Source organism: Orbicella faveolata, unplaced genomic scaffold (assembly GCF_042242905.1).
Source record: "Orbicella faveolata isolate gen_17 unplaced genomic scaffold, um_ofav_v1 contig_26, whole genome shotgun sequence".
NCBI classification, from domain to species: Eukaryota; Metazoa; Cnidaria; class Anthozoa; order Scleractinia; family Merulinidae; genus Orbicella; species Orbicella faveolata.
In genome coordinates, this window is record NW_028301554.1 from 3828884 (window position 1) to 3850651 (window position 21768).

The 21768-nt window shown below is 38.9% G+C and overlaps 1 protein-coding gene across 1 annotated transcript; it reads left to right on the top strand.

The window, feature by feature from the left end:
• Positions 1 to 535: 535 nt before the first annotated feature.
• On the top strand, positions 536 to 12515 carry LOC110045310 (uncharacterized). The gene is made up of 9 exons (XM_089295804.1): positions 536 to 1533; positions 3106 to 3277; positions 5746 to 6004; positions 7252 to 7479; positions 8519 to 8773; positions 9405 to 9590; positions 10084 to 10206; positions 11362 to 11493; positions 11851 to 12515. The coding sequence occupies exons 1-9, from the start codon at positions 690 to 692 to the stop codon at positions 12040 to 12042; spliced, it is 2391 nt and encodes a 796-aa protein (XP_089151930.1). The 5' UTR covers positions 536 to 689; the 3' UTR covers positions 12043 to 12515.
• Positions 12516 to 21768: the final 9253 nt, after the last annotated feature.

A 21768-nucleotide genomic window follows, 5' to 3' on the forward strand; every position in this document is an offset into this window, starting at 1 on the left:
TGAAGAAAAAGAAGTATGTTTTTACATAAAATAAGAGCAGAGCGAATGTAGTAAACTTTAACGTCGATGACGTGTAGAAAAAGACATGTTTTTACATAAAATAAGAGCAGGGAGAATGTAGTAAACTGTTAACGTCGAAAAAGGCATTTTTTCACATAAAATAAGAGCAGAGCGTATGTAATAAACCAGCGAACTTAGATTTAAATTTTCACGGTGTAATTTCATCATTGCTACAAAATTCCGAAGCCTTTACCCGAAAGTAACGAACTCAGTAGTGAGCAACAGACGTTGATATCTACTGTGCAACAATATTGCCAAAATTAAAGATGAAAAGGAATAAGCTAGACTTCAAACACTTTCTCAGGGTGCAGAGTGTTTAAAATAACCCGTCACATGAACTAAGAGACAGACAGCTTCAAATTCTTCTTGTAAACTTTTAGTAAAGCTGTAAATGAAAGATGTTTCCTTTGACTGTTTTGAGAACTTTTTTTATCAGTTTACTTATCACATTCTTTCATGTATCAGACCATATACGGTATAGGTGTTAGTGCCGGAAAGTAAGACCACAAAATCCTTTTGGGGCTCTCTAATGGGAGTGGCAGTTACGATCTAGACCGACAAGCGACAGGATTAGAACTGATCGTACAAGGTATTGAACACCTGTAGACTGCGAACCATTTTTACCAATCATGGAGTCAGCTACAAGTACGGAAATGATAGTTTCGGAAGGTCCGCACACCACCTTCGGAAGAGGGTCTTCAAAAGAGAGAATTATCGCACTTGTAGTCTTGGCTGTTGCACTGATCTTCTTAATTGTGGGAATCGTGTTGATTGCAATTGCAGCAAACGATCAAAAGAATGAGAAATCGTCAGGTTCTACTTCTAAACAAGAAGAAGAAAAGAAAACAACAGAGTCCATTTTATGTGAATTTTCAGAGGAAGCGAAACGAGTGGAACTTGGTGAATTCCTCGATCGTGTTAAGGCAACATATTACAAACTTCACCCTTATGATGTGTATCGGGATCCAGAAGTGACCACGGAAAGGGTTAAAACGGAATTCGTGGCTTATGATCCTTCACCATCCGTCATCAAAAAACGAACGGACACCGCTTTGGATCTTTTGAGCGAGATCAACGGAAAGAAGATCAACAGCGACAAGTTGAAACCCCGAGAGAGAAGAGTGCTTGCACAAGTGAAGCATTACCTTCAGCATGTGTTCGGTCGGCCTTATGACGTGAATTACTACGCCGGGGATTGGATGATGGGACCGAATTTGTTTTGCTGGCAGGAAATCTGTTTTCAGGGATACGCTGTTTATAACGGATTGGGTCTCTATCACAAACCTTACAACGCATCGGATGTGGAACTGATTGAATCGAAGCTGAAGACTCACAAAGCAGGCATTTGGCAGTACATTGAAAATATGAAGATGGGGGTGCGGAAAGGGATGATTCGTAGTGTTGAGGAGTGTGAAGCTGGAATTAACACCATCAAAAGACAGTACTTGGATATTTCCTCGTACAACTCAACAGGTAAGGCCATCATGTTGCGTAATTGTTGTTTTTGCGCTGTGCTAACAATTTGCACCAATTTCCGCCACGGTTGTCAGTTGCTGACTCGAAACTACGGAACATTCAACGCTTTTTTTACACGCGCTCCGCGAACAGATGCTTATTACGCTTAAATAATGAGAGATGCACCGGGTATATATTTTGGCAATTAATCAGACCATTCGTAAATTTAGAGGTTACCGTATGTGATCTGCCTTGGCCCGCTTCTGATTAGACTTAAAATTAGCAGGTATTGCGAGAATTAAATAGCCCTTTAAGACAATAGATCACTCTGGTCACTGTGGGATTGTTTTAGTCTGGAGCTCTTTTTTGCAAACCTATTAACTTTTCCTAGCGAAGACGCCAGTAAATCAGTCTACATAATCCTGTGATCACGAATCTTACGTGCACTGCATAGTAATGTTACCGTTTCGCTCCCTAGTTGTTCGCACAGCAATCACGCGATGAGGCTTTGGTCACGAAATGGAACAAAAAAAATAGAGTTAGTCACGGAAATTCAGGCAGCACAAACCAGCGCCGTTTTTACCATACAGGCGAGCGCAACATGGCTGCTTCCTGCCTGAGAGTCTTTCTTTGTTTTTGCTTAATATAACCGCAGTTCGATTTCTTTTGTTTCCTCGATTTCCTCTGAAATACGAAATAGCAAGGAGTTGATAAGGTCGCCAGTGATTCGAAAGTTGAAAAGGAACCAGAATCTACCTTTGGGGGTAGATACTGAGGAATCCTGGTGGAGGGGGCCGGGCTGCGGTCGTCCTCATTGCGAAACAATTAGCACTTAAGAATTTGTAATTCGCATTTTGACGTTCTATACATATGTAAATCACACATCCATGCATCTTCAATTATCTCAGCTTTTGCGCTAGAACCCAAATATTGCTCTGTATTTTTCCCTAATTGCGATGCTTTGTGTGCTCTTTTGACTGAGCTAAAAGAATTGTTGCCGGGTTAAAAGATTTTCGGTTTTCCCTGTGTCCACAGGTGGAGGCATTTACCACTGATTAAGAAGAGAACGTGGGCGAAAGATGACTGTCACCACACTAAAATACATAAATAACCAACTAAGCAAAATCCCGGATGTCCACGAACTCCCAAGCTTTAACTCCTCAGGCTCAGCGAACATTGGTGAATATTCACCTCGACCTCGTCTCGGTGAATATTCATCAATGTTCAGTTCGCCTTCGGCGAATAATTGTTAAATAGAAACAAGATTTTAAACCAATCAGCGGGCGTATTTTCTTTGGGCTATTTTCTAAAGTATTATAAGAATAAAAACCTATCATATCACTAAAGCTGCTTTTCAAGGATGCCTTGTCTTATTCAAAGCTGTGATGACGCAGTTTAAGTCCAAATTCTCTTCAAGAAACTGTAGATCGCAGCTCATGAGAAAGGCTGTTCCACAACTTTGCTTGGTGCGGGGCTGTGGAAAAGCCAATTTATTCTCAGAATTCCTCGGTCGATTCGAGGTAATATTTTCGAGATTCCAATCGAGATTGTAGATATTCAGGGATTAATCCACTGGTATTGTCATTGGAGGTGTCTTAAAAAGCTGGGTCGTTCAACCCCTTCTGGACCCTGATTACTACAGTAACATCACAGAAGAGATTGATAGCGAGTGGAAGAAGACACACGGTGGAAAAAATGTCAGCGAAACCATAGAGGATTATCTTGTGACTTACGTAGGAGAACCACTCAGCCAGTTGTTAAGGTACTAGTAATAGCACAAGCGGCCCAGATGTTGAATACAATTAATACGTGACATTGTACTGTTGGCGATTGCGTTACAATTTTAGCCGTTTATAAGGCAATGTATGAGAATGCTTCGAAAATTGTTCTAAATGCTACGTGTAGAAAATAATTTAAGTAAAAGTGGCTTACCTGATATTTGCATTGCGCTGATTTGATGTCTCTGTGTTCCTGTAGGCGGTTTAGAGTCATTTAGGCGAGTTATACTTTCTGGTGGTTTTCTTCTGAGGTTTTAACAGGAGCCATAATCGGGGACGGAGACCGTAAGCGCGCGCCATTTCTAGTATTGGGGTTGTCCCCGTGATATGGGACAATAATTCTATTTTTAGAACAAATTGCGCCATCGCCTGCGGCACACGCGCGTACATGCTGCGAGGATTTTTGCGGATGTCGCGCGGGGGAAATGGCGTCTGAAATTCCCGAAATTTTTCATGTTTTTGGCCCACAACTCAACGCGTTTACGTCTGTTGGAATTTTGCTTAAGTATTTTCGTCGTAAGCTGCTCCAGTTTGAGTGAAGTAAGACAGTGTCGAATTTAGGTATGTTCCGCTGTAAGCTTATATATATCACTGACCAAGTTGTGTTCCGACGGATGCTTCTTTTACATGAGCTGTATATTACTCCACTTTAAATTTCACATATGTTGAAGGTTAACCGCTTTTCCATTACACAGCAAAAAACTAGCTGGATATATTTAGATATAGCTGAGCTTCAGGACTTCATAGTTTCCTAGTTCCTCTTGCCACACGCTTGCGAGGAATTGGTCAGTCTATCGCGACCGAAAAGTAAAACAAAATAATTGCTAGTTTGAGTTTCGCTTGAATTGTAAGCAACGCTTGATGTTTCATCAAGGCCCAATAACTTTACGTCCGTAGATACTGCTCAGTTTTATTCGTGTAAAAATCCAGTAAATTCTCTGTTGTCGATGAATGAGAGCGCCCGCCGATGCGTGTTTTGTCACAGTCAGTAAACATGACAAATTGTACTTCCGCTGCACTTTCGTGTGAAAGCGTACGTCGAACTCAAACAATAACTCTACAGTTTTTAAATATGTTTAAGATTGATAAATGTTTGAGAACATATTAAAAGCTAAGCTGAAAATATGTGAATAAAGTAGAAATAATCAGCAAAGTTACGATGACGCTTTCTTTAATCAACTTGGAATAACGATTTCGATTTGGTTGGTCGAGTTATCAAAACTCCTTGTCTATTTTCATTTTCGCAGTGTAAAACTTCACTATGCTTATGTTGAAGAAACACACATGATGTTAGTAGCCTTTTTTGCGTTCGTGAAATTTGTTACAGCATCTCAGCACAAAAGATAACGAAAGAAATCTTTGTCAAGATTTGTTGACAATTGAAAACACCGACTCGGACTTGAAAGTGCACGAGCTGCACTATGCAAATGAGCTAATTGTACGCGTCAGACTTTCCTTTCAAAAACTTTTGCAAACTCACCAAACAAGCAGAAACAATAAGAAACCATCAAAACAGGTTTTTGTTATGACGAACCATTGTCTGAAAAACTCACAAATTAACTCGATACCAGAGTAGAGAGCTTTCTTGCTATATTCTTAAGTCAGAACAAACGCAACATACGCGTAAGCTTACAACTAGCGTGAGCAGATCTTATTATTCATTCCCAGCGCGAGATTGAAGTCTTGTTTTCGACCCTGAAAAACCCACCTTTTCCGTTAGCTCAGAGCATAAAACTACATATAAGCGCCCTGGCTCGTTTCCCTGCCTTATTCCTTGCCATCGCTGTGAAAAATACGCAAGAGAATCTCTCAACTCTCACCATTTGATCACGCAACGTGACAACATCCACACGAGAGCCCCCGACATGTGCGTGAATCCGCGCGGATATATGACGTCAGGATGGCGCAATTTGTTCTAAAAATAGAAAAATTGTCCCATATCATAGGTGCGCGCGAATCCCGAGACTTACGGTCTCCGTCCCCGATTATGGCTCCTGGTTTTAAACATAAGTTCGGACGTTGTTGTTACGTTGAAATGAACGTTTGCCCGAAGAAATAACTTTAGCTGGAATCAAAGCTGTTATCGCGACATTTGTGGTATACCTATGTTTTAATTGGGAAATATCGTGTCAAGTGATCATAAGTCGCTGTTTAATCGATTATTATTATTACAATAATAATAATAACAAGAACAAGAACAAGAACAAGAACAATGTCAATGACAATGACAATGACAGTGATAATGATAATGATAATGATAATGATAATGATACTGATATTGACAATGATAATAATAATAAATAAACATATTTATGCAGGATGACCATTTCAGTTATAAAACTGCTATCAACTTAGGTCCTGTGTAAAATAACTTGGTTGGCAAGATGTTCTTTCAAAGAGCAACTATTTATCTTAGGAAATCCTTACTAATAGTTTCGATTTTTATTTTTAGATATGTCGAATTTGAACACATCCGTCACTGCGTTCCGAGTAATGTGTCCAGCGGTTTGGCCAACCTTCCACTCAAGTATGTTTGGCTCGATGGTAAAGAGAACACGTCCTGGCCAACAGACCCATATCTACCCACTGGTCAAGCATTGAATGGATCGCAGGCCTACTCCCAAATCATGTCGTATTTCACGACAAATGCCATGACCCCGATGGAAGTTCATGAACTCGGCAAAAAGCAACTCAGCATTCTCTATCCCATGGTATGTTTCATCACATTTGTATTTCACATTTGAAGAAAATACACACACTGTTAAATTTTGAAGACATGTTTCAGATACTCTGTATCCATCATCAGTTTGAGGATGTTTACATGTGACAAAGACTAAAATAAACAAAGGGGTGAACTTGATTAAAATGATTAAAATGGATCATTTTAGTTCTCGGTCAAAAATGCCGCGAACTTACTTGCATCCGCAGCATCTTGAAGCTGTACATGATCGTGAACCTTCATCTGCACCATCTTGAGGCTGTGTCTACAGCACCTTGATTCTCGCACTGTACACCATCTTAGAATGTGGAGGTGTGGTGGCCTCATGGTATAAGTGCGCTCGTCTCCGGATCGAAAGGTTGGGGATCGAGCCTTAGCCTGGGACAAGACACTTTATTTTCACAGTGCCTCTCTCCACCCGATTGCAAAAATGGGTACCGGCGAATTTAATGCTGGGGTAACCCTGCAATGGACTAGCATCCCATCCAGGGGGCAGTCTGAGAAATATTCCTAGTCACTTTATGCTACAGAAACCGGGATAAGCTCCGGTCTAATGGGCCACTTGGCTCGTATGCAGAACTTTTACCTTGCACCATCTTAGACTTGTGTCTGCGCCCGTTGGATCTGTACCTCAGCCACCTTGGATCAGTATTTCAGAGATTGGACAGTTGACAAAGTTTCTCTTAAAACAACAATGAGCACATTGATTCACATGGCATAGACAGCATTGCATTCCCCTTACTTTTTTCCGTTGCTTAACTGTATATATATTTGTTTTCGATTTCTAGCCCCAAAAGATTTTTGGGCTACTTTGTGATATGGAACTTCACTGATAATGTGAAGTATACTTTTGGACTTGATAACCCTGGAAAGTCATATATCAAACGCGAGAGACAGTGTTTCATCGGGATATCCAAACACCAAGAAGAGAGTTGAAAAGACGACGCGCAGCGGAGTATTTTTGACGAAATTCGAGGTGTTTGGATAGCCTCTCAAATGTTTGATGGATCTTCTCAATTAAACTAAGGAGTAATCGGAGAAGTAAAATTGTCAAATCTTCTTCATGGTTGTGATTTTCTTTGTTCTAACTTGATGAATTATTAATGATTTGAGAAGCTAAATTCAGTCATCGGGTAGTTTCTTTTTAATAACAAGGCCTTGCGTAATATTGATCAAACCAGGAACTTAACTACAGACATGTTTTATTCGTAACGTAAATTACGATTTTGTTATTGTTAGATTGTGGAAGTCGCAAGGGAAGTGACTGGAGAATCAGACAATCAGACTGCCGTAACGAAATTTAGAGCTAAGCTGAATTCGTCTGAGAGTTACTTTAACGCGGAACCAATCCCTAAAAACGAGTCTGATAAAAAGGCACACAAAAAATGCAGTGATATTGAAGGAGCAAAGAAATATTGCCCCAAGCGCTGGGCTGCCTTTGAGCTGTGGATGGCGGAATCAAGAAAGGCAAGTGTGGTTGTTTTGATAGTCGATCGCACGTGCAAGTGGCCGTTTATCGGAAGTAAACAAATAGATGAATAAAATTAATTCTAATTAAATCATGGTTTTAAAAGCTAGCCTAAATAAATACATTTTCAACATATTCTTAAAATTTTCCAAAGTTCTAGTGTTCCGAATACTACTGGGTAGCAAGTTTCATAGGTTTGGGGCGGCAGTTCAAAAAGCACTGTCCCTCAATGTTCTCTTTGTTCGCTCTAGTGGCAACTCAAGGAGAAGCTAGCGTTCTTTGTTTGATTTCAAAGAATAGCGCGATGTACTCTCCATACCAATTAAATCACTGATATATTCCGGCGCAAGCCCGTGGATAGCTTTAGATGCAATCACTAATACCTTAAGGTCATTCCACTGAAATAGAACCTGCACTGAGATTTTTGTGAAACTTTGCCTATTGATTGTTTATATTATAGGAACTTAAATTTTGAAACAAAAATGAGGGGTCCCCATGTCCGTTTAGGAGCAAAAGCACCTTGTTTATACCCATATAAATCCTTATAATAGCACCGTGATTGTAATCACGATTGCTTGTTAAATTCACGTTTCCGATGATTGCTTTTTGTCCTACACTGAGAATTGGTTCATATTTATTTTACACAGAGAAATTTATTACTCAATTCAAAACAACAGAAAAAAAATGATAGGTCACCATACTCGTTTGCGAGGAAATGACAATTTACCTCTATGACGAAGTCCAGCTATAAAGAAAAAGCCGCCGTTTTTTAATGCGCGCGCGCTAATCACGCGTGAAATTATGCGCAGTAGGGATGCGCTAAGCAATACTGCGGAATAACCTTGAATTTAATTCTAAATTGCACTGGCAGCCAGCGAAGCTTGAAAAGCACGGGCGATATATGATCAAAGCAAGAAACATTGCAAAATAAGGCGCACGGCTGTGTTTTAGATGCGTAGAAGTGGATTGTTTTGTCTGCAAGCTTTTGTTGTCTTTATAACTAGAACTAACAGTCAATTCTACTTGTTACACTTTCAGGTCATGAGTTTGCTTGCGCCCAAAACTATTCCACTGTTCCACTTTACTGGAGATAAAGCTACCACGCCCATCTGTCCAGTTGATATGCAGCCTAACCTGAACCCATCGAGTGGAGCTCAAAGCTACCAAAGTGCTGGCGCAGATTGCACACAAAGTGCAAAATACAACCTTCCATTTTTCCTTGAAAACTTAGGTCCCAGATTCTCTGAATGGAGCGTCAATGCTCATGAGGCGAGGCCTGGACATCATACTCAGGTTAATGTGTTACTATGCTTACATTCCTCGAGATCTAAAGATAAATGTACAGAAATCAACAAAATAGTTTCCTGTAATGCGGGCAGATTCACCAGCAATATACAAGTGGAATGTACTCTGTGTATCTGAAATTTCTTGCCACGTCCCTACATTTAGGAGGCACAATTTAATGTAACCCTGCGTTGGACTAGCATCCCATCCAGGGGGGAGTAGAAATACTCCTAGTCGCTTCAGGCTACCGAAACTGGAGGTAAACGCCGGCCTGATAGACAACTTGGCTCGTATGCAGACGTAACCTTTTTTTCATGAAAAGACCAAGAAAGTATTGCATGTGTAACTGTTCGCTGATTTGCATTAGTCCTCAACGAGTGAACGTGTTTACTAAAAGGACCCAGCAGTAGACACTTAGCGTATTCTACTAAAGAGGTGCAAATCTCATTTGGTTCTCACTAAGGTCCAGATGCTAAGAGACTACGATTGCGCGCACTCACTCTTAAAATGTGAGATTAGTCTAAACATTTTGGTTTAAAATTATATCTTGGGTTGAGTGAGGGTCAACCCAGCTTCCCCTCGTTGGCCACTCGCTCATTGACAACTAGTTGGTCATAATGTTCCTGTTCTCCTATATCAGCTTCAAGGTAACATAGAACATTTCCGTGATAGCTGCGGAGGTGTGATTGGTTGGCTTGATAGCGTCACCTATTATATGGCGTTTATAGAAGGTTGGGCTCTATACGCTGAAAATCCGCTCATAGCTGAAGATACTGACACTTACAAGTATGAACCCATGCAGAAGTTTGGCATGTTGAAGTGGCAGGTAATGATACAATTCACGATCTCAAGCTCTTCTTCATTTACCTTGACACTTGTTATATCATGTTGACCTGGCCAAAGGAGCCGATTGTAGCAATTGTAAGTGGACTTTTCCACTGTCATCAGAAATATTTTTATGGCGATCCCTTATTAAATTGCACCAGCTTTGTGTATAAAACGCAAATAAACTCTGAAGCTGCTGATTATTTTGTTATATAAGGGTATACCAATATATCATCTCAGAATGCATACTAAGCGAGGTAACTTCTGTAGTTAGGCAAGTGACTCCATTTTGGTCATATGTCTTAATGCCTAATACTAGATGACAGATTGAGAAGAAATAATAATAATAATAATAATAATAATAATAATAATAATAATAATAATAATAATAACAATGTCATTTGTTTCACGGCAACTCCGTTGCTATTCCCGCTCAATTTGAGACCAAAATTATGGCCGCAGTCATCTCCTATTTCGTACTCTTCTTAATGCAGGTGTGGCGAGCTATTCGGTTGATCGTGGACACTGGGTTGCACTATTATGGTTTCACAAGAGACACGGCTCTGGAGTATTTCAGTAAATATGCATGGGACGATACAGACCTTGCCAAGAAGGAGGTAAGAAAATAGCTCCCGTTTATAATTACAGCAACAAATTTTAACTTCTTTACAAAGTGTGTGCGCACTTGAACGCGAGCTATTCATTTGCAGACAGCGCAAGACAGTTTTAAGAGAGGGATAGCAATAGCAATAGAGAGATAGCAATATTTGACTGGAACTGCAGCTTGGAATGGAGGCTCATGAGATTAATGTTATTTCCATTTGAAACGACTCCCTGCATCAGCCTCAATTTCAAACTAGTTCCAGTCTAATACCGAGAATGCAAATATGGTCTATTCACAATTTTTTAAACTAATAATACAGTCAACGAATCACAGCAGGCGGCTGATTTTATTTTCTTTGTAGTTCCATACTCGCGAGAAACTGAATACGCTTACGTACTCCAAGGTTTTATGATCGCAGTAGATATACAATTATGCTTAAGATGATCTTTTTTCCAAAGCTAAATACTTTCCACAGAACGACAATTATCAACAGATATCGTTTCAAATAGAAATAACACAGGGTGTTGTTCAGTGGGCTTCAAAACGGCCAGTACCAATAATTACAGTCTTTTTTTAAAAATAAGATTATTGTTTTTCCGGCCCAGGCTGAATAGTGTCTTTTTTTGGCTAGTTTAGCCGTTATGAAGAAAGAAAAAAAATTATAGGGTTAAGTTAAAAACATATAATTGTGTTGTATTCACACATTTTCAACGTACAACATTATACGCTTTTCAAAATCTTAGCCTCGGGGTTACTCTTAAAATGTTCTTAAAATTTCGCAAATTTCAGCTTTGATATCCTTATAAAATATATTCTTATAAAAGAGTGTAATTCAGCTACTAGCAAGATGGAAGGTTGGTAGTCTTTATAGTCGTTCGGATAATTACACCCAGTCCCTTAACCCATCGACCTAACTGAGTACGTTAAATTATGTCACCCAGCTAGAACTGTCAGAATAACTATGAACGTTTTGACCGAGCAACGAACTTGAGTGTGTGCTTAAATTACCGTTGAACCAAAAACTTCTAGGGTGTGAAAAAATGCCTGCTGAAATCATTTCATTTGTACCAAACTTTGTTTAAGTTAGTTTACATATTTGCTCTACACATCTGTTGTTAAAAGATTTTTGAAAAGCATCTGAGCAATGTTCTTTTAATAACCTCGTCAGGTGACTCGGTACCAGAGCGACCCCGGACAAGCGACCGCTTACATGATTGGTCAGCTGGAGATAAAGAAAGCCAGAAGTTATTCTAAGGGAGCTCTGGGCAAAGATTTCAGTCTAAGAGACTTCCACTATCAGGTGCGTTTGTTTTCCGGTTATTACTTGAACTTTTCAAAGGAATTAAGAGCGAAAGAGAGGGAAAGAGATGATAAGACAGAAAACAAAGCTTGTTTTGTCAACTAACAGCATGTCATAGGTATGCGACGTAGGAAAGAGGTCCAGGACGGGGAAAAAAGGGAAAGATTGAAAGTGTAGAACCAGGCCTGGTGTAGAACGTAATTTGAACGAAGCTCGAAGGTTGGTGGGGCTCCTTTGTATAACAAAATCATTCGGTGTAATCCGATATACCAAAACTTGCTCGGTGCACAATCCAAATGCAGGAACTCAGAGTGTTTGCTGAACTCATTATTGCTCCGCACATTTTTGCTTCTTTAGGTTCTCGCCCAGGGATCTTCCCCACTTGATTACTTGTCCGATCACGTGACAAAGTATGTGGCCTGCGTCAAGGATAAGGCAAAAGAAGGTTGTGACGTCATTTTGAATCCACCAAAGAAAACCGAGGCAAAGAAAACGACCAGTGAAGGCCGCTGGTTAAAACTATTAAAACCCAATCTACACTATATATGACTCGCTTTGTTGATGAATATTGGTATCGCCAAGAGGCAGTCTGTCTTTTAAATCTTGATTCAGATGAGCTAAGGTTAAGACCAGAAGAACGTAATGAACAACGTTACTGATCAAATGATTGATTGATTGATTGATTGACTGATTGATTGATTGATTGACTGACTCACTGACTGACTCACTGACTGAATCATTGACTGACTGACTGACTGACTGGCTCAATCACTGACTGACTGATTGATTGATTCATTTGACTTCATGGTTGATTTTAGGTATGTATCTAAGAAAATATTGTTAAGTGCCTTAGCACTATCCATTGATTGATTACTTGACTGATCGACTGATTCGAAAAGCTCAAATTTTGTTTCTTTGTTTGTTTGAATGTTCTTATTATAGTGCTGTAAACAAACGTACGATGGTGTTTGTATTTTTTTCTGTACGTGACCTCAACTAAGAATAAAATACAAGATATAATCGTCTCGTAGTCCACAATTGTCCTTGCTTGACTCCACCTTTTCTATGAGGCGATTGAGAGGACTAAGTCCTTTCTCGCCTAAGTCCCCCTCGTTTTTTCTCTCGCTCGCCCCCTTATTTTCGCTCGTCCCCAGCTACCGAGAGCCTGGAACAGGCTACTTCAGACTGGAACATGTCCGTCAAAGGTACCTCTCAAAATTTACTTCAACTCCAACTCTCCTCGAGAACACTTCGCCGTTATCCACTTTAAACTCACTATGTGAAGAAACGCACTCGGAAGTGCATTATCCACTAAAGGCTCTCGCTCAAGAGCACATAACCCGATGATAGAGTGACACTTCTTCATTCAATAACAATAGAGTGGAAGTCGCGTGCAACTCGCGTGCAACTCACGTGCAACTCGCCTGCAACTCGCGTAGAAATGTAAACACCCGAAAAACGATGAAGTGAAAAACGACGGGGATGCTCGAGGATGAGAATTTTGAAAAGAACCCCTAATAGGTGCCAAGATCCTGTTTTGTTGGCTTGGCTTGATATTTTTTTTCTCCCCTAAGAGGTACTAATACTAAAGCAACAAATTATTCCCTGTCACATTTTTTCGGCTCAATACCCTAAAAGGTATCGCAAAAGCTCCCGCTAAGGACCTTTTAAGGCCAAACACCCTTCAAAGGTACCAAAACCGCTTTTTCAACCCCTAAAAGAAATGACGAACACCCAAATCATCTTTATATGGAGGTCCCTCCCGGAGGTCCTCCCCAGACAGTTGGTAAAAGAGAGCTTAAAACACCTTGTAAAGGTCCTGGAGTCAAAAGGAGAGCGTCACATGCACTGACTAATGCTGGAAGAGAGTGATAGAAGGGTCCAAACAGCATCAAAGAGAGGAGAGTAAAACGGGGTGTCAATTAAACTCTTAGCGGAACGTGCGTTCCCTGTGAGTCTCTTACCTGTCTTTTCTACCATGTTAACCCCTGTGCCTCCAGCTTTGTCCTCTTCTCACAAGTTCCTTTTGACTCCTTTATTGACTTTTTTTTCGTTCCCGCGCGACTTCCACGCATGGCTCACTCAAATTTTGATTAACCTTCCTCGGTTTATCAACCCCCGTTAATGTCATAAGGCTCTAACCATGGCTTTCCTCTTTAGTTAACCCTTGTGACCGCAGTGTCCTTTTCCTCTCGCTTGTAACTAGATGCGTTTTTAGGCGTCTACTTTGGCTTTCTTCCCCTAGCATTCTGATTGATATTCCATTCTATTTTTACTCCCTGTAGACTTTCTGTTGCTATTGACATGCCTTTCTTTACGTGCGATAAAGTGTGTTGCTGGCTCCTCTGATATAATAGGGAACTTACGCAAACCACGACGATGACGGCAACGAGAACGCCACTAAACAAAAGGTTTAATGAGCAAAACAATAGTTGTGCACGCACATTATACATCTTTGTACATTTCTTTGCCGTCCTCTGTAAAAAAAGAACGTGAAATGACCGAGTTCTGCGTAGTCTGTGGAACGCGACCGATGACGGCTAAATTTTCGTATTTCCATTTGGAACGGAACGCTGTCATTGCATATTTAGAATGAACACGTTTTTAGAGCCATTGGCGTACTGAACAGATCTATACAATCGCGAATTTCGCAAGTAAAATATAAGATCATTTTTGACTAGGCGTTGTCCTCGGCGTCGCTGTCGTCGTTGCTTAAGTTCCCTAATAACCAGTCATGATAATCAAAATTTGGTAACTTAGTATTGAGTCATCTTGTATTACGGTTCCCTTAAACATATATGAAAAACTTCGCAAAGATTAAGGCCTGTGTGGTTTCACATACGCGCCTTCTCCGTTCGGAGAAATCGTTCACCCAAATTTGTAGAGCTTTGTATGGACACGACATGTTGGTGTCCCCCTGATGGGCCCCAGTACTGCAACCGTAAAATAACAGAATCTTTCAATGAGTTTTGCTTTAAGAGCAATGTACACAAAAATTAAAAATAGTTCGGTAAGGCTTGAAAAATCGAATTTTCCCTACTGTTGCATATAAGTAGGCCTTAGTAAAAGTAAAAACGCTGTGTAGTTTTTTCTTCAAATATCTTGGTATTTCCGAGAAAACGGACATTATCGATTTCACGTCCAGACATCAATCGAACGAGTGCTAACTGGGCTGAAAATCGACCATTTTCATTCGATTCGCATTTCGCAACTATTGAGCGCAAAAAAGTTGTAATACAACCAACTTAATGTAGAACTATTCCTTGTCCAAAAGCGCCCAGTTTTAAGTGAATATTGGATTAATTCAACTACTTGGCGGTAAACAAAACCAAAGCGTTCTCCAACGATGAGTTCGTCAGTCGGTGAAAAGAATTGTCATTTTGACCATGTGCCATGTCTCGGAATTCCACAAGATTTTAGATTCTAACTATGCTAGGATAGGTCTTTAAATATATGTAAAGTTTAGTTTGGGCAAATGATTAGGCACTCGTCAAAAGATTATTCAAATCACACACAAAAAAATTAAAATAACGCCAGCAGTCGAATGCGTGACCAAAAGTGCTACCATTGTTTTTGTCATTAAATCACTTCAATGCGAAATATCACAGGAATATCAGCACGATTTAAGCATAAAACAATATAAATATGTCTACCTTAGCTCAGTTATCATGTCTTGACTATCAAACAACATTCCCATCCTGCCATTTTAACGGTGTTCGATTAGCTTTTCATAACCTGTGTGCATTAGTCTGGTGAATTTGAATCCCCCAGATCGCTCAGTATTACCAAGTTCCTATGCAAATGTTCCTACGTTTTCCGTTTTGTTGTTCGATACAATCATTCAACCCGCTTTCAGGCAGAAATCCCCAGTCATTATCAATGACAAATAAGCCGCCATTTTCGATCGGTCCGTATCTCTTATTTGCATATTGTCCAGCAAAAGTCTTTGCACACAGGGTAGGGGTAGAGTGGGGATTATTTCCGAAAGAAAAAGCCTTAGAATTTCTCAAATATCTCGGTGTTAGTTCTAATTCAGGACCTCCTTTCTTAGGTAAAGCGATAAAATGCAACATACTAACAAGGTCTTTATGGCTTAAAAAAGAAAAGTAACTCTGTTTGAAATCCCGACCCTCACCCCCATGTAAAATATGTTGTAACGCACCGGTCTCGGATAAACATCTTCAGTCAAAATGAAGGCCTTTCAAACGTCATCAAAATGGAAACCCGAAAGTCCCACGTGGAATAACGCTTTAGCAGTTACTACTGGCTTAAGGTAGTATAATCAAACGACCCAAATAACACAGATAGAATGATACATCCAATGATACATACATGGCACTTGAGACAGTAATTGTTTTTCTTCAAAGTCGGATATGAGTACTGACAAGAAATGCAGGGAAAGAATCAGCTTGCAAGATTCAGGATACTACAAACCGAAGTAGGTGAACATGTTATTTTTATGTGTATGTCATTCATACTGCTTGGTAATGTTGACGTGTCGAACTGAAGTATATTAAATGCCGATATGCTGATGATACTTTTGGTCACCCACTCGGTAGTTGCAGGCGTGATTTTGTGTCTTTTGTGAACGATTTTGAATAATATTTTGACGATTTCCTAACCATTAGCCCAAACTAAACTTTACATATATTGAAAGACCTATCCTAGTATATTTAGAATGTAAAATCTTGTGGAATTCCGAGACATGGCACACGGTCAAAATGACAATTCTTTTCACCGACTGACTAACTCGATTTTGGAGAACACGCTGGTTTTGTTTACCGTCAAATAATTAGATTAATCCAATATTCTTAAAATTGTCCTTTTTTAGACAAGGAATAGTTCTACAATACGCTGTTTGTATCACAACTTTTCTGCGCTCAATGGTTGCGAAATGCGAATCGAATGAAAATGGTCGATTTTCAACCGATTTTCAGCCCAGTTAGGACTCGCTAAATTGCATGAAATTGAGTCTGAAGGTTAAATCGTAAATGTCGTTTTTTCTCGGAAAGACAAAGCTATTTCAAGGACAAAACTACAGCCTGTTTGCACTCTTGCTAGGGGCTAGCTATATGCAAAAGACGAGTAAATTTGAATTTTCTAGCCTTGCCGAAGAAATTTGATTTTGTTTGATTTTTGTGGGAATTTGCACTTAAAAACGAAAAAGTTATTCTGACTCTAGAACTTTGACACATTGTTATTGAGACTTCGTCTAATACAAGTACTCTTCGCCAGTTAGTAAAAACTCAGAAGTTAAGTCATCTTTTGATCTATGCGACGTTCTCTCGGGCCGCCATTTTTAATGTAACACAACGCAAAGCTTGGAAACTACAACTTTGTGAAACATTTATTCGAGAATCCTACTTCTGATGAAGCTAAAACTTCAAGAGAGCGAGTATTTATTATTATCATTATTATCATTAATATTATTATTATTATTATTGTTATTATTGTTATTTTGGAATATGAAAACGTCACATGAAAACAGGAAATTTGTCTCCAAATTGTTTTGTGTTCTCGTGCATTATTACGACTGTAATTATATAAGGGGCAAGATACGGCAAAACCATAGCTAGGGCAAGTATTTCAAATGATCGTGGAGAAAATGTCTCCTAAATGCAGCCGATCTACTATAAGCAATGAAGCTTAAAACACTTCGTTTTTCATAGGGCTAATGCACACATTCGAAATAACACCTTCAGAATACACTGTTGGAATGATTTGTACAGCCTCCTCAAATCCATTCAGGCTATTTACGCAATGAACTGCAATGCGGTCGAGGAGTTGAATTTAGAACTAACAGATGTCAAAAAGGCAGCACTCTAAGCCAATGGGTTTCACTGTCTTCCAACTCCACAAAATCAAACAAAAGTACAAGAACCACAAATCTCTCACCAGGGCAACTGCACGTCCGTTGCTATGACAATTGAGAAGATGAGTTACTCTAAAGGAGTACACTCAAATGTGTAGGTTAAATCATTACAACAACGTCATCTTTAATAAGCCATTCGGAAAAACTCATGTTCTCTTCTGCAACCAAGTTACCATAAGTGGAAAATTTAACGAGCTTTAATCCAATATCAAAGAAATATTGAACCAACAATCGAATCGTCCTGGGCAACCAACTCTCAAAAGTGGAAACCTCAACGAAACCACCTACGTGCAACAGATCTTAAATTTATAACAGAAAATTCCGCCAGTTCAACATTTTTGCAAACGTTTTTCATTCGATATTACTTTAGCTGAACCACCACTTATATATTTCCAAACTATTTTGGAGAGATTAGCTCAGGCCTTTACGTTCTGGTCTTGGTAAATGAACCCTTGACTACCACTTCTATCTTCTCTCTAGAAAGGTTATCGTTAGTTGCTATAGAAACCATTCTTAGTGCAAGCACGTTCCGGCTAAGCTCAATGACTTTGCAAGACTTGAAGAATAGTCACGGGCTCGCCAATTTTTCGATGCAGTTGAAAACGACAGACATGGCAGAAGATAAAATCGTTGTCTTCGTCTCTTTCTAATGAATGGGTTGAAACTAACTTGCCAGTAATTCCTATTCATTTCCGTACATGATTTTATTTTTCTGTCGTCAATATAATATTGAGTAAGCGGCATTGAAATGTGTCCCGTTACTTCACAATGGTCAATATCGTATGTGACAACAAGCTAAATACCTCTCGATACCGTTTGTTTCGTGTATCTGTCGGCTGTTGAAGCTAAGATTTCCGCTTTTGTTCTACAGATGACAAAATTGAACAACCGAAAAACAACTTTTGACGTCGAAGTTTGTACACTGTAAATATCAGAAAACACCGAGAACATATAATTCTACTCTTGCTCTGTTTATAGAAAATAACACACCAGCGTCCAAATATTGCAAAATGGCAGAAAAGGTTTATTTGACTACGATCGTAGAACATTTGAAACACAGCAGATCAGCTAATTTGGCATTTTGTCGCTCTCACATATCTTTCGTCTCTGGCAGTTGGTTTCTGGTCACTCGTGCAACTCTCTTATTCATTGATAAAAGTTGTTTGACGACCTAAATAGCCACTGCGCGTGCGAAAGACAGTCATTTCTGGGAATAATTTGGAATATTTGTAAATTTGTTCGTTTGAGCTGCCAATTACTGCTATCCACTTGTACAGCTCAATGAAGATCACTGCAGTGCTGGAATTCAAGCTAAATCAAAGTCTATAAATAGGATAGACAAATAAGTAATTAAATAAAAGCTTTAAACGGTACAAACTCTATATTAACAAGCTAGTGTTGCAGCTTGACCATAAACACGGAAAAGAATCACGTGACTAGTTGGAGACAAACAAGTGAGTATTCACATGTTGCGACCGAGTACAAATTCAGTTCGTTGAAGGACAGTGCGTCCTTTGCTAATCGGTCACGTGGCTTCTAAAATCCCTGCTCAAACAGCAAAAGAGTTTCCAGGCCAACCACGCGATCGTTGCCAAGACAACTAGGAACGTTAATTAGTTATTCACGCGCAGTTAGCTAGAGTATTCCCTAAGAAGACTTCAATGTAATTTCCAGAATATATGACCTGGTTCAATATTACCCTGAGTACGATTTGGTATTTGCCTTTGTTTCATATACACTGTAATATATTACCATACAGCAGCTCAAACAAAATACTAAATTGTAACAAGGGTAAAATGGCATGCGAAAACATAAATATATTGTGTTCTTCTCATTGTTATTTTAGTCAACTCTTGTAATAATATCTAAACCATGTTGGCAAATTAAATTTCCACTTTATTTCATGTTTGTTTTGCAGTTTTCAATATCAAAGGTTTTAGTCTTTTATTTTAGTCTGTAAATCACATGGACCGTTTTGAGTTCACAGGTTTTGTACAAAATTGTGAAAAGTTGTCATAAACACGTGTCGAAAAAGCGTCACAAACGTTCCCTTGAAATGTGAACTTAACTCCCGAACCTTTAAATTTTCATATTTTGAACACAGCATTTAAATTTCTCTTTTCCTACATCACTAAGTCAATGGTATTGAACACAGTAAAGAAATATTTCCTCTGACGTCAACAACTGTTATGAAAATAACGTTATTATGTACCGTATTTTATAACAATAGATGTTAAGATGAGAAATATCGCCTCGCCGTCTCCAATGCCACTTGTAACACGAAAACCAAGAGTGTTGAGTGTTGAAGTAAGAGGTGTTCTGAAAAGCAGTTCTCGATTGACGTCAACTCTTATCACCTAATAAAATCTCGGTACAATGTACTCAGGGGAAAATGTTGAAAGAATTATACTGCCTAATACTTGGAATTTCGTTTAATACAGCTTTTATCTACAGGTCTAGAAATCAATGGCTTATGTATTGATCTTATTACCAAGGTATATGTGGAAAAGGTAAAATAATAATACATGTTATCTGCTGAGTTATAACCACTTTATAGACATTGAGTAATGGTTAAATATTTTTGCATCGATTGTCCTGAAAGACAGAAGCCCATAACGACAAAACTATATAATTTGCCATATCAGGCCTTTAACTTGTGCCGACAAACTAATATATCTTGATATACTTTCCAAAGAGGTTTTAGATCTGTTCCAGATAACCAGCTCTTAGTTGCTATGGTAATCATTGTCCGCATGCTTGTGTCGAATATGCTTGACAAAGAAAATAAAAAGAAAAAGAAAAAGAAAACCTACTTGCTGACTCTTGATAACTCGTTGTTCTGATAAACAACGGGACGTCCTGTTCTTTCCTGGCAATATAAAAATGTCTCATTCTGCCCATAGCATTGTTCAACACCCTAAAGCAATATTTCCTTTCGCGTCACCAAATGTTGTCAAAATAACGTTATTACGTACTGTGCTTACAGACAATGGTGTCGTGACAAGAAATATTACTTTATTGTAATATCACTGGTAAAACGCCAGTTTGAGACCTAGCGTCTGTTGAACGAAAGAGTTCTTTTGTTCAACGGTTGTTGTTCAACTTGAATAACTTAAAGAGTTTGACGTCAAAGTCTGTAAACTGTAAATATGGCTAGAACAGTACCACGAACAATGTCATGAAAATGTAATCTCGTCAACTACTAGGCATATTTTACAAGACTAGAGACCAAATAATGCCCTCACTCTTTGAAAATTTAGAAAATTAAAAGTCTGATTGTCGATAATGGTAGAATCTTTAAAACGCGGCTATTGCACTGCGCTTCCAATTTTCGACTCGTTCTGATGTCAGTGCACAAACTTGAAAAGTCACTCAACCTCTTTTTTCTCTGAGAAACACTGCATGACGACCCGTTGTATTAACAGCCTTTGAAGTTTCGCTGCTTTTGCAATTGGGTTCATTGCTGTGTTTGACGAGGACTAATAATGAAAAAAGAGCGTTGTACACCTCCGTCGAGGTACAAATCTCTGGGAAAACCGCAAAAATCCGTATCCAGGGCAACTAAAACTCGTTGTTATGACAATTGAGAAGAATGTCATTGGAGTAGATCTGCATATATTTGTATTCAATAGCCTCTCACTTCAGTTTATTTTGGGAATTTTAAAGTGAAAATATCTCCTTGAATTATTATTAGTTTAGTCAATATTTATAAAATTATCCAGGCCGTAGGCTAATTCTTGTTTGTTTTTCAATAAAATCATTACACAGTTCTTTTAATTTTAGGAGTCTTGGAACCCCACATATGTTTAAGTTCTTAAATTGTTTTCTAAAAATGTACAAGACTGTCCTTGGCAACCGACATTGTGGCGAATAATGATTTGGCAAAGATTTATTCTATTGACGTTTTAACACCTCTAAGCTTCTCAGGTACAATTTAAAGACTTTCAGAGACACTACTTTCGCTATTCAATCATGGAATATAATCTTGATCAGGAAGCCAAGTCACTCAATATACTGATCCATTTAACGAGGATAGAAATATTGCCTTCGTCAGAGTTTATTGATTTCAAATCCTTTCAGCAAACTAGCGTAATTTCAACTACACCTGAAGCTGGAATTATCACTGTTGAACACCTTAAAGAAATATATATCTTTTCTAAATTTCAGGGGTATTTCGATATGAGAAATAACACTAAGATCTGGAAGTTATTTCACTGAACTTTAGAGTAGTCAAAATGTATGATATTATCGCTGAACAAGGCCAGAAATAACTGAATATAACTGAGACCTACTTCTTTAGTTATTATTTATCTTTTTAAGATGAAGCAACCAATTGCAAGCAGATAAAGAAAAAGGTATTTTAAGTCTTCCGAAAAATACTTTTCCTGTTCGCATTAGAACGA